The sequence below is a fragment of the Atractosteus spatula genome, chromosome 5 (genome assembly GCF_055471065.1).
Source record: "Atractosteus spatula isolate fAtrSpa1 chromosome 5, fAtrSpa1.hap1, whole genome shotgun sequence".
Taxonomy (NCBI): domain Eukaryota; kingdom Metazoa; phylum Chordata; class Actinopteri; order Semionotiformes; family Lepisosteidae; genus Atractosteus; species Atractosteus spatula.
The window spans coordinates 4,930,866-4,944,346 of record NC_142710.1 but is presented as its reverse complement, the minus strand read 5'-3'; the positions used below and the strand labels follow the sequence as shown (position 1 = coordinate 4,944,346).

Here is a 13,481-nt window from a genome sequence, read left to right as displayed (position 1 = left end):
AATTCAAACTAGGGAATAAAAACAATCCACCCTCCTCTCCAATGTAGAGTACATGTTAGCAGTACTTACACCTGTCCATTATCTGTAAAGCCTTAACAAATCAGACACAGACACTGCAATATGTCTACATTGCTTTATTTATAAAACATCCATCACTCTATAACAGCTTCTTCTGATTCAGAGTCATGGGGGAGCCAGAGCCCATCAGGGCAAGCAATGGGAGCAAAGCATGGAATTCCAGTACATGCAAAAGCAAATCTAGCAAATTTCCTCTCGGCCATTTTGATAGCTAAAATGTCTTTGTGAGGCACCATTGTCCATTCAGAACAAAACCACCGCACAATACTGAAAAAGAAAACTCACAAATGACAAGCCATCACAGTTTTGACAGGACAGAAGCTGGCCGAGCTTTAAATCAGTTTACTTTCCAAACATCCTTCATGAGCATTAATGTTATTTCCAAGAACATGCACTGTTCTTTACAGTTGTACAGTATTAGTGAAACTGTGTGGAGTTTGTCAGATATGCAGTGATCCAGTCAGGAAGGAAACTGATCTATATGAGATAAACCTGCACTGGGAGTGTTTGTCTGCTCCTTGTGTGGGAGCTCAGAGGAGTCTGGGATACGCTGGTTCAAATATCATCTCTGACTGCACTCAGTGTGCTAATTTATGAGTTATGAAAATAAGCTCATACAGTATGCTTCATTTTAATTTTGAAATATGTTAGTTTATCCTTAAAAAAAGTTAGAGAAACGAAATGGGTTTATGAGCACAGTCCCTATAATACCTTGAATAACCTCCGCATAACACATCAATCACTTAAGATTTTTTTGAAAACAGAGAAAATTTTCCTCCTTTTGATTTGTCCTTTCCAGTAGGTGTTGTACCCAACTCTCCTGTTTCACCTCCTGCAGGTCCTCCAGACCCCCTCTTCTCCAGCAGGGCTGTCTCCTCACAGGCAGAGTCTCTGCTCTTCTGCTCTGTGTCCTTCTCCTCTGCTGTGCTTGTTCCTCCTGGTCCAGCTGGGCTTGAGGCTTCAGGATGGTCCTCCAGTGCTGGAGGTGCAGCTGTTCCCTCAGATTGACACTCATTCTTGTAACTGAACGTCGGGTTTTTATAGTCTGCAGTCTGGACTGGGGTATCAGGAGGAGCCTTACTGCTCTTCCCTTCTTTCTCTTTCCTCTTGTCTTTCTCCTGATGTGTCTGACTTGTGTCTGTATCTGCTGCTTCAGGACTCTTCTTGTACAGGGCCTCTGTTTGAGCTTTCATCTGAGCCCATGGCTGGTCAGAAGCTGCCTCTTTGTCTACAGGAGAGATGGTGAGGGGTTTTCTGCACTGTTTTTCAGTGCCAAAGAAAGGATGGAGCCCTTCATCGAAGGAGTCAGAGAAAGTGTAGATGTGAACTCTGGCTTCCACATTGTAAAAGGAGACCTGCCCCCCCTCATAATCCAAATACACCCCCAGTTTCCTGGGCTTCAGGCTCAGGGGGAGGAGAGTGTCGGGGTTTGTAGCAGCAAAAAACTTTTCATCCATCAGTCTCAAAGCCCAGAATCCTCTTTCACTGTGAATGATTACTTTCCCACTCCTCTTAGCAGATCCTTTGGCGACTCCTACACTCCAGTGAGTCTTCTCCCCCACCTCCACCTCCCAGTAGTGTCTCCCTGAGGTGAAGACATTCTTACCCAGGACACAGGGATTTTGCTCAAATCTATTGTCACCAACTGAGACAGCCTGCTTCTCTCCCAGTGTCACAGTCTTTCCATCTTCAGACACACTGAGGGTGGCCTGTGCTGTTTCAGGATCCAGAGTCACGTCCGCTACAGAGAAGAAGGATAAGCTGAATAAATTCTGCTAGCAAAATACACTTTGTGTTATAGTGCATTACATGGCTGTAGTGGGGTGGATGGGATGGGACTGTAGGTGTGGGGTTTAATCACTAGAGGGCGGCATTGCGACAGTCCCAGGGATACATTCTCACCAGGAACTGTCTGCACCTGTGGAAACCAGGTCTCTATAAAAGCACTCACTGAGGAGACAGTTTGTCTAACCAGAGCCTCACTGTCAGTTTGAAAGATCTCAGGATGAGATCCATTGGGGGGGCATTTGTATCAAAAAGGTTATGAGTGAACAGAAGGTTAGGACTTTTCTTACTTAGTAGCAGCCTCAGTCGTTTCTGTGTTGACTCGCTGATAAGGAAGAAGACGGGTAACGAGAGAGACTGGCTAAATGGAATCGACTGGGTGAGGAGCTTCCACTGCTACAGTACTGTGATGTAGAGTCACACGTGCAGATGGAAGGTCGACTACTAGGGGTTGTAACACTGGGGTGGTTCCCTGGACCAATTAATTTCCCTTCCTAAGCTACTGTCAAAGTGGGATCTGTTACAATGCTTTAGATTACTGTACAAGGTGATTAAATGAGCAGTGCACTTAGTATTGAGTTTGGATGAGACAGTAGTGTACCTACTAGCGGTGCATTTTCATAGACCTTGGTTTAAAATGTTTCAGTCCTGAATGATTTAATTTCAGTTAAATAGCAGCAATCTCTGATACCCTATAACCAATCAATAATCATAACTTTTAAATAATTTATTTAGTACTTGTTTCACAATTAACTGCATTATAAGTGAGCTATAATGCACAACCAAACAAATAATTGAGCAAGACAAAAAACAAGGAGAATATAAAAAGAAAACGGTACCTTTAGATTCACAAATCCTGTTCCAAACTAGAGACAAAACAAAATGTTTATTCATAAAACACTCTCAATTTGATGCCATATTGAATAATATGTATCAAGACTTGGCAAGCTTTTGTGAGCATATCAGATAAATTCAATGTCGGTAAAAGTATAAAGATGATACTAGAGTATTTCTAATGCACTAATAAAGAATGATAGTCAGTTCAGTCATTCCTACAGTATAAATTGGCTGGTTTCTGCAGCTCAATTTATAATGAAAGATTAGTACAGTACAGATATAAGTTATTCTAACAATATTTGTTCACCTAATCAATGCATACTGATGTTTATGATGTGTCAATCTTAACTTGTCAGGTTGTTACAGATGTTTGATCTCTTGTAGTACAGAGCAGGTGCAGCAGGGACTCCACATGGCTCAGTATCAGGATTAAAACTATAGCTGCAGCATCACAGGTGCTCTGACCTCATAGTGGAAAACATAACCACTGGGAAAGCTGTCCAACGCCAATTATATACATCACAATACAGCCCTATACGTAAGTATTGGGTATTTTTCGTTTAAAACAGCTGTGAAATTGTATTATTTTAACCTGTTAGGTAAATCTCACAACAAAATCAAAACTAAGTGACAATGGCACAGTATCACATTTCATATTGAAGTCACTATCTGAAGTACTATCAACTTAAAAATTAAATACAGAGTTTTATATTGAAAAATATAAAATATATTATAAAATATATAAATATATTTCTTTGACTTTGACACACCCATAAAGACCAAACAAAAACAAACATGTTAGAAATAGTTACCTGAGTTTGGGATTTGTCTTACAGCGTCTGTGAAGGAAAGAAACAAGAAGGCTGTGTAAATTAATCTCAAAACATGCAATTCTGTTTAGACTTCCAAGTACCAGAACATGAGCACAAGCACATCCCATTAAACTGCAGAGTTTCCTCTGGGGTTAAAGTGGGAGCTACCTGCTTTACCGAGAACAGGAAGTGTGTTTGTAGTCAAAAACAAGGACCGAGCTCTGGAAAGCAGGGCCTTCTGGGTAGGAAGTACAGATGGGTTTGAATTAATCACTGAGAATTATGGGATTTCTGGGGTTGGAGGGACTGATGAGATCAGAGACTGGGCATACTGTCCCTTCAACTCTTATCCTTCTGATTTTCTTGGACAAATAGAGTTGGGATCCTCCGGGAAGGGCTTTTGTCATCATTTCTCTTTGCAGTAACAATGTTCTGTAAACCTGTCTCTTCCTGAGGGCTAGATATGACATTTATATCAACACAACAATTGAAAACAAACTGTGAGCAACCTTCATCTACAGCACAGCTTTATGGAATATCCCTCACCCTTACAGGAGGTCTGGATGTCAGGTGGAAACAATAAACAATTAAAAAAGTAGTTGTTCCTGAATATTACATACATACCTAACAGATCTGTCTGATTCCCATGAACTGCAAATAAGAAAAAATATTTCCATGTTTTCATTATTATTTATGGCTTTTGCATAAATATGATAACATCCCCAAAGCCCAGTTCATATTATACAGTATAGTGTGTACATTACAATAGTATAGTTGTTTTGCTAATGCTAATAACATTCATAAACAATACCACATAATAGAGGTATTTGTTTATTGTATTTCAAGTAATATTTACATGGTAAACTATTTTACCACTAACTCATTAAATTAATATAATCTAAACTAGAATTTTTTTCAGCTTAATTTAGAAGTTAGAATACTTCTAAATTAGAAGATAATAATTAGAATTAGTTAGAATAATAATTAAGATGTAGTGTAACTAGGATAAGTTATTTATTTGCAAATGGTTGAATATATATATTTAAACATTTATATCTGCATTTACGTTCCTGAAATGCATGTTCACCAACAGTTCAATACAGGAGGACATTCAAGTAGGTGGCTGCGTCAGCATGCGCAGGCAGCAAAGGCACAAGAAAACGTTTATTCCCTGCTGAAAAGAGAAGAGAAGAAAGGCTGTGGAGCCTTCTTCAGTGGGCTCAACATTGTGTTTCTTCTGTTCTCTTTTCAGCACGGAATAAAACCCTTACGTGTCCCATTACAGGAAAACTTCCAGACACTGGAAGAGACAGGAGAGGGAACAACACTGTGTGTCCACACCTGGACAGCAAAAAGACTGTGAGGGGGTCCCCCTGCCACAGAGGTCACTCTACAGCTGTGACCCCCAGGCATGCTCATTCTGCAATACATAATGTGATCAATAATACAATTTACCTTTTTGGAGGCTGTGCAATTCTTTTTCCACACGGTCTATAATATTAAGCAAAAATCAAACAATAAGACTGTATTGGTTTTATGTGGCATAGTTTAAAAATTGATCTTTTTCATAAAATGTTATCTAAAATCAGAACAGATGTTAAAACGTTTTGCATTACAGCAGTATCAAACGACAGTGAGTGAGACAATTTATACAGTGTGCCTCAGAATACATTTTAACCATGTTTATATCTAGTTTAGCAAAGTTTATATAACAAGTGTAGCAGGAAAATGTAGAATATATTTACAGTACGTAGCCCATTAAGCGCAGGGTCATGGGAGGAGCTGGAGCCTATCCCAGCAAGCAATGGGCGCAAGGCATGCACAGACACAGACACAGACACTAATCTTAACTTTCTTAATTTTCTTAGTTATTTTCCAGATTTCTATTTAACAAAAGGCTTTTACCATTCCCACAGTCAAGAGGTCAAAGTCGTTAGTCATTAGTGTGTTTATTCCCATTTGATGGCACTGCATAGAGAAAGCAAACTTTTGAAACTTACCATATTCCTTAAGTTTCCTCTGGGCATCTGAAACAGAGAAAATCTGTTGTGACAAAACTTGAAGCTGTTTCTTGAAAAGCCTTGAACAACAGTGGGAACAAACCCTTGACTGAGTGAATCTGCTGTGTTTGCTCCTGCAGGTCGACCTACAACGTACTCTAACTCCAGTCTAGAAGAGTGACCTAAGTCTCCTGGTGTTACAGGGCCTGGCAGTACACCAGTACACTGCATCTGATGATACAGTACCTTGATCCTTTTTTTGAGCATAAAGCAAAGCAGCCAAGAAGCAGAGTAGAGCCAGTACTGGAGGAATCACGATAACAGAGAGGTACAGTCTCACAGGATGGCTGCATTCAAACACACGCTCTGCAAAACAGGGGATATAGAGAGTTTTTCTTACAGTTACAGGCTTAGAACTTTGCTTTTGTTTATCAGAATGCCATGCATTGAACCATCAAGTTGAAGTCATATTTGGGATGACTGTGTTCTGTCCTGTGAACAAGGTTCCAAAGAGAGGAGGTTGGTACTGACACGGTGCCTGTCTGCATTACCTTCCCCGTTTCACAGAACACATGGTGTTCAGAAAGGCTTTTACTTAATTAGTGTCTGTCTGCGTCATTGTCTAACCTCTGCTGCACTTCCATAAAAGCGCTATATTTTTTTAATTATTATTATGCTCTTCAGGAAAAAAGAAGAATCCAAGGTCTAAACTCACCTCTGACCAGCATGTTCAGTGATCGCTCATCAAAATACTGCCCAGGGCTGACGTGACACGTGTAGATTCCTTCATCTGAAGCTGTAATGTCTTTCAGCAACAGGGAAACGTTGCCTTTCTCCAGATCCGGGTGGACCAGGCTGACTCTTCCCTTATAGACCGATCCTACTGTCTCCTTCCCATTCTTGTGCAGGTAGAGAAAGTCTGTGAAGCTGCCCTTGAACCACCTCACCTCCATGCCTGCAGCACTGGTCTCAGGTTCGAGGTGACAGGGGAGGACAATGCTGCTGCCCTTAATGGCAAGCATGGAGGATGATGGGACCACGACCTTAACCTGCCCTGCAGAGGAAAAGAGCAGGAAGGTGTGTTCATGTTGTACATGTAGTAGTGTCATGTACTGTAGTGTGACTGAATGACCAGCTGCTCTCAGTCACCTGACCAGCTCCAGGAAGACAATCGGTCAGGTGATTGACAGCAGGAAGCAGAGGTTTGTGGGAAGATAAGTTAGTGAGGCCAGTAAGCAGTTACTGCTCAGCCATTTTAGTTAGGGACTTCGAGAAGTTCAGGTAGGAGTTCAGAAAAGAACTTAGGATTTTGGTTTGGTTTTTGGTTGTTGTGGGTTAAGATTTTTCCCCTCACTGTAAATAAAATCACACTATTTTCTTCACTTCCACTATCACTAATTAGGCTAAAAATAGTGTGCTGTTTCCAGACCACAACCTGTCCACATCCTCCACCAAAACTGATGGGCATACCTCTATGACATCACGGTGGACATTAACTTTTTGATTTACACCCATTGTGCATGTGTGTACTTGTGCATTGAGTAGCTATTCAAATGTGTATTAGTGCATACTGTATGCAAATCTGCTCATGTTTGTGAAGTACTTGTGACCTGTGGTTTTGACTGGTGTCATATTCAGGATGTATCACAGTTTGGACCATGTACTTCTGGAATAGGCTACAGATTGCATCAACTCCCATCAGAACTATCCACTGTCAGACAGTCAGTCAGATGGACTTGTGTGCTTAGTTTAAGATACAAGGAATATTAATTCACTTAGAATTCCATGGTATTAAAGACTTCTGATTATCTTTATGGGCCATGACCAAGCAGCAGCAAGCAGCTGTATCTGATTGTTACAGTAAATTAGACAACTCATTACCCTATACCTCTCATTTCTTTTCTTACATGTGTTTTCTTCACTGTCTCCTGATGTTGCCTAAACTCTGTATTTGTAACTCATCCTGGGTTCAAGTGAACTCAGTGGCACAGAGCTGTACCACACTTACCTGTCTCAAGTGCTTGTGAGAGGGAAAGCAGAAAAAGCAGATCAGCACAAAACCAGAGGACGTTCCCCATCTTGCACCTGACAAAGAAAACACAGTCATTCTCTTTATCTACAGTATGACTCCAATAGCTGGACAAACTACTACTGTTCTCAGTCTGTCACAGAATAAAATAGACTCAGTAGCCTATTCTTTATCTGAAGAGACAAGGCCAAGATTTCACAAATTTCACACTTTCAAATACTTAATAAAAAATTAAACATTAACACAGTGAATAGCAGGCTCTTGTGCCCTGAGCTCTTGTGCCCTGGGTTCGACTCTGGGCTAGGCATTCTCTCCCTGTGGTAGCCTGTAGTTTAAACTCTAAACACAGAGGCTGTTTTCAAATAACCCCAGAAATATGTTAATGTGAGTACAGCTTAATAAATGCTATAGATTTGGCCTTCAACATTATAAGTATTAATTATATAAAGATACACATTAGAAAAACAGTTAATAGGAATATTATTGTATACCAATGAAATAAATCAAATGATGACAGAAATAAAAATTGTTTAAACAATTGTAATATGAAGTAATATCAAAACAAATATAAAGATGAAATAAGGCAAAAAATTCTGTACAGTATTGTTAATAATATGATATGTTTCACAAAATAAAAACATTTGATGATATTTGTGTTTTTTTCCACACACAGGTATATATTATAATAGAACATCTGTAACGATTTTAATTTCATGTTAAACAAAAAGCAAAAAAATGGCAAATTATAAATAAAAAAGGAAAATGCTCTAAATAGTATTCAAATCAAACAAATACTTCACGTAAGAAGGGAAATTAAGTCATACCAGACGCATGTACAGTACAGTACTTTTGAGAGGCTACTCCTTATTCCTGGAATTGTGCCCCGGAACAAAAGTATTAATATTTCAATGAAGTGCCCCTGTACCTATCAAGAAAAAGCGAAGTTTGTGTGCAGCGTTTTTTACTACTGCGGCAAAGCTCTCAGAACTCTAACAGAGAATACCGCGAATGAATGACGAGGGGCGCGTAATTTAAGAGGGTCTTCAGTTTTATTCTGGAATTGTGCCCCAGGACAAAACTATTATTCGATAAAATACACCTTCATCTATCATGAAAAAGGGAAATTTCAATATTTTACGAAATGGGTTTTAAGTACTGTGCAAAGCCTTGGGAACTTTAAAGTCTATACTAAACAGTAATTGCATTGCTTTTCCTTAGAGCTGTTGTTATTGGTAACACAGTGCGCGAATTTGCCTTTACGCACCTCAAAATCACTTTCCCCCGCGAAAATTGTGAGTCGACTGGACTCAGCTCATATATACTCATCAGGTTCTGAAATCTGAATTGTTTACAGTTTTAAACGTCTTGAAACCGTCTTTTAACTTGCGCGCCTCATTACAAACTTAAGATATCATCCTTTTTTATGAGCAAACGAAGCCGAATTAATCGATTAAGTTTAACTTCGGATTTAATTAAGCAAATGATAGAGCTGGAACGGGAGCAAGCAGGTGTGTTGATCTGTATGAAGTTTACATTTTCGGGTTTGGGTAGAAGGTGGCAGAGGTGTTGAAAAACCGGTTTTGCGCTGACTACTGTAGGTTGTGGGGCAATCCGCTTGGCCGTCCTGTGCGTTTCTGCACCCTCAACTGGTAATAAAACCGCAGGATAAAAAATTCTGCGTTAGCCTCTCTCAACATTATCAATAATGTTTTGTTGGTATAAACGCGTCACATTTTAAATAAATGGGCGAAGCCTGGCTTTTTACTTTCGTTTGCCATGGAGTTGTAGAAAAAACATAATTGTGAATATCAGAAACTGCTTGCGGTTTATAAAAGTTGGTTTTTAAACTATACAATAGTGCGCGCTCGGGGCTGAGAGGTGTTGATTGACAGACCTCAGGCAAATTATGGAGCTTTGTAAAACCCGTTTTACTTACAAATTACCGTCCTATAAGATACATCATGTCATGTTAAAATTAGTATTTTAATAGAGTGTTTTAAAGCAAACAGATACGGGTGTGGAAGTCTGAGTGGGGTTGTGGACACAGATCCCGCACACTGCACAGTAGTACAAACGTGTACAAATATATGTCACTCAGGATAAAAGTATTAGCCAATTTTAATTAGTATTTTGATTAAAAATAACAATAAACGGAAGGAAACGGATCAGATATATCGCAATTAGTTCTTGAGTATAGCAATGATAACCACCAGACAGACCGTTTGCGCTCATTCTTTCATTCTCAAACAGAATCTCTTGGCAAGTCACAGAACTACTTATCAATCGTGAAATATCTTCGATGCTTTCCGAAATATCAACTAAACTTGTGATGCATTGACAGTCCAGGTAAGGAAGAAGTCCACAGTTTTTTTTTTCTCCAAAGGCCTGATCTTGATAATAAAGGTGTCCTGGCAGATTGGTGCTACAGTACGCCGGCACCGTGTGAATCCAGAGCAGCCCACCAGCTACCTTGCAAAACCTACCTTTTCAACAACAGCAATGCCAAGAGACAACAAACGATGCAGGATATAAGACGGAAAGACAATCAAATAACTGTTTTATAGTAAACAAATCTCTTACGTCCTTGAAGGCTTCGTCTTTGTGTAAAATGGAGACGCCTGAATACACTTTCACTTTCTTATTTTACTGTAATTCCTGCCAGGCAATGGTCGGGGATTTTGTATTTTCAGCAAACACTGTGTGATTGGCCGGGACGGAGAGAATTCTCCATTTTCATTGGTAAAAGTAGTCTGTTGCGCGAATGTATTATCACTGTTAGCTAGATTTTATTCCCCTGGCGAAATAAACTACTGTAGGTGGTTTACTGAGAATAATCTCAAACAGTATTAGCCTGCTTCATACTACAGTAGGTGAGGTGATCTGACCACGTGTGTATATAGATCTCCCAATGTAAAGGGGAGTTGTTGTGTTTTTCAGACAGCTGTGCACTTTTACCTAATATAAGGATTTCGGACTCCTAAACAAGATTTCTTTTGTATGGAAATGGCCATCATCAGGATGGCCATCTGACATGTTTTATTGTGCTGTTGTTGACTCTGTGTATTTGTATTTGTAGAGAGGAAAAGAGCAGAATATTCAATTCAATTCAATTTATTTTTATATAGCGCCTTTCACAACAAGGTTGCCCCAAGGCACTTAACAATGCAAGTGACCATGCATGTTGTGAAGACAGAACAGAAAAGACCAGAAGAGGAACGGAGGAGAGGAACCAAAAACTCCTGAGTAAGGAGAAAAAAAACCTCTAGGGGTCCAAGGTCATCTGGCTGCCCAGCCCCTCTGGGCATGCTAACATTACAATTACAATTAAAAAAATGAATAAAGGTATTAATCCATCCATCATGTCTTCTGTGTATGAACATGAACAGCAGCATAAAAATCTACAGCTTGCCAAAGGTGCTGTGCTGTCCGTCATGTTGTATCATGAAAGGAACTGTTCCACACCACTTTTCATTTGAGGTCTTTTATCTTAAATACACTGATAATGTGCACTCAGTTTTTTTTTTTTTTTGAGGTAGTGCTTTAAGGAATCTTTTTTAACTTGGATCCGAAGTTTCGCTTTGCACATTTCTGAAAAATTAATTAAATCCCTTCATAGTGTCTGATCTGATAGGCAAAGACGTTAATCCGCTGCCTCCTGTCTAGGTATGACAGCACTGTTATTCAAATGCAGCATTTTGATGAACAATCAGAGATCCTATTGAACTCCATGGATACTAATTTACCTGTATAGATTTAATTTAATCTCGAAACTACTTAAAGTGACTTTATGTAATAAAATAAAGGAAGGGCACCTATGCATTGACATTGCTCCAGAAATTTAAACAGTTAAAGTTGTTATGTCCTGTATAACATTTGAGACCTGATATCCTTTGAAGGAGATACATTAAAAAACAGTATTTTCCAAATCATAAGGGTGTACAATACATATACAGTATATTGCTAATTATTTTAGTTTACAACACAAATCAACAGAAATCCCCAATAAAATATTTAATTAAAAAGTCTCAAGAAAAAACTTTCACAAGTTTTGACAAAGTGAAAAGTCTGTTCACCGTATTAACACTGCCTTTATCTCTTCCAAATATTTCAGTGAGACATGCCATGGCAGGTATTTTTGTTATAATCAGTTTTAGTTATTATGTAGATTGACATAAATACTGTATTTTCAGAAATGTTATGCATTGAATCTGAAGTTCACACTGAAAAAGCACATAACTATTGTATTGTGGAAGACTGAGGAATTTTTTGTTTCTTTTAGGTGGTCCAGAAATGGAGACTGGGAACGTTTCTTGCACTTTGTACTACATTCTCTAAACCCCTACCTGACTGTGTCAGAAGATGGCAGATCAGTGAGGAAGACAGAGTTAGGATTAGGATTTTATTTCACGCACTAAAAGCCTCTCACTTTGTACAACATTTTCTGCTTGTTTCTCTTCTTGTGTCTCCAATGACAGTGATGCTAGATAAAGACACCGTGAACCCCTCTCTGAGTGCATCAGACGATTGTAGATCAGTGAGGTGATTGGGGTTAGGAGTTAGGGTTTAATTTACCTTAACTGGTTGAGGAGGTGTTTCCACTAACATTGTCTCCTTGTTTCTCTCCTCCTGGCCCCAGTGTACGTGATCCTGGATCAGGACACAATGAACCCCTACCTGAGAGTGTCAGAAGATGGCAGATCAGTGAGGTGGACAGAGCAGCGCCAGAATCTCACTGACACCCCAGAGCAGTTTGATAAAGAGCCATATATCCTGGGCAAGAGGCCAGAGGGGGCTGTGTGGGGGTACTGCTGGGAGGTTGATGTTAAGAATAAGAAATACTGGGAGTTGCCAGATATTCAATTTCCAGGAAGGGGTAGCTAAGCTTGAATCCAAAGTCTGGCTTTTGGGTCCTTAGTCTTTGGGCTGGATCAGAGCTGGAAACTCTGACTGTCCCTGGGACTGTGGTGAAGATGATCAGCATTACCAGGAGAGTAGGGGTCCATGTGGACTACAGAGAGATTAATCTCCTTCTACAATGCTGTAGATCACTCCAACATTTACACTTTCAAAGAGAAAATCAACAAGACAGTCCATCCATTCTTCTCCACTGGAAATAAAGACCTGGACCCTCTAATCATATCAGCACCTGGGCTGTCTGACTAGAATTACAGGAATGAAAGGATAATTAGTAAATTTGTCAATTCATGTATTCAGAACTGCATTCCATAACCTTTTTCTCACTGATAAACAACTGAAATCAAATCTACAATTTCATTGGCCTTACTGTGCATTTACTCAACCAAGACACAGCACTGATAATCTTGAATATATTTTAATTAAACCCTATATTCCCTTTACACTTGATCTGGAAACTAATCTCTTTTTAAAACTCTACAGTGGCCTATCTCTAACACTAATTCAGTATTTCTGAAGACAAAGTATATGTTATATTTAATAGTCCAAGCCCATTGTTTTTCATTTCACCTCTGACGGCCATGACCACTCTAATTTCTCCGTCTGTGTTCTCAAAGACGGTTTTCCAAACTCATACATCAGAAAGACCACCGAAGCCAAACTTCATGAGAACGCTGGTTGAAGGTATTCCCTCATACATCAAAGACACCAACCACGCGCTCCAACTTTTTAATGATTTCCAATTTCAGGGCACTGAATGCTACATTTTTACCATGGAAATCACATCTCTTTACACCGTCATTCCCCATAATGATGGCCTTACAGCCCTCAAGCACACTCTGGACAAATGCACAGTGCTTGATCCACCCACCCACACCCTGGTACGCCTTGCAGAATTGGTCCTCACACTGAACGTATTCTCTTTCAATAATCTTTTTTTACCAACAGGTGAGTGGAGTTGCCATGGGCACCAGAATGGGACCCAGCTATGCCAATATCTTTGTTGGCTGGGTAGAAGAACGCTTC

General features: G+C 39.6%; 1 protein-coding gene and 1 pseudogene across 1 annotated transcript; one reads left to right on the top strand and one right to left on the bottom strand.

Moving 5' to 3' along the window:
* Positions 1 to 121: 121 nt before the first annotated feature.
* Positions 122 to 10,169, bottom strand: LOC148833638 (butyrophilin subfamily 1 member A1-like). Its single transcript, XM_088915461.1, has 10 exons — positions 10,122 to 10,169; positions 7,521 to 7,597; positions 6,228 to 6,566; positions 5,759 to 5,878; positions 5,513 to 5,539; positions 4,968 to 5,003; positions 4,137 to 4,163; positions 3,513 to 3,539; positions 2,703 to 2,729; positions 122 to 1,819 (listed from the first exon to the last, which is right to left on the bottom strand). The coding sequence occupies exons 2-10, from the start codon at positions 7,588 to 7,590 to the stop codon at positions 822 to 824; spliced, it is 1,671 nt and encodes a 556-aa protein (XP_088771587.1). The 5' UTR covers positions 7,591 to 7,597; positions 10,122 to 10,169; the 3' UTR covers positions 122 to 821.
* A 1,979-nt stretch (positions 10,170 to 12,148) lies between these two features.
* Positions 12,149 to 12,704, top strand: LOC148833637 (E3 ubiquitin-protein ligase TRIM39-like; annotated as a pseudogene).
* The last annotated feature ends 777 nt before the right edge of the window (positions 12,705 to 13,481 follow it).

What these genes read in the sequence shown, in the direction of transcription:
- LOC148833638 (XM_088915461.1), bottom strand. Translation starts at nt 7,590, where the DNA reads ATGGGGAACGTCCTCTGGTTTTGTGCTGATCTGCTTTTTCTGCTTTCC. An exon ending in TGCTCAAAAAAAGGATCAAG is followed by an intron (nt 5,540 to 5,758) that starts GTACTGTATCAT and finishes TCTCTGTTTCAG; the next exon opens with ATGCCCAGAGGAAACTTAAG. An exon ending in AAGACAAATCCCAAACTCAG is followed by an intron (nt 2,730 to 3,512) that starts GTAACTATTTCT and finishes TTTTGTCTCTAG; the next exon opens with TTTGGAACAGGATTTGTGAA.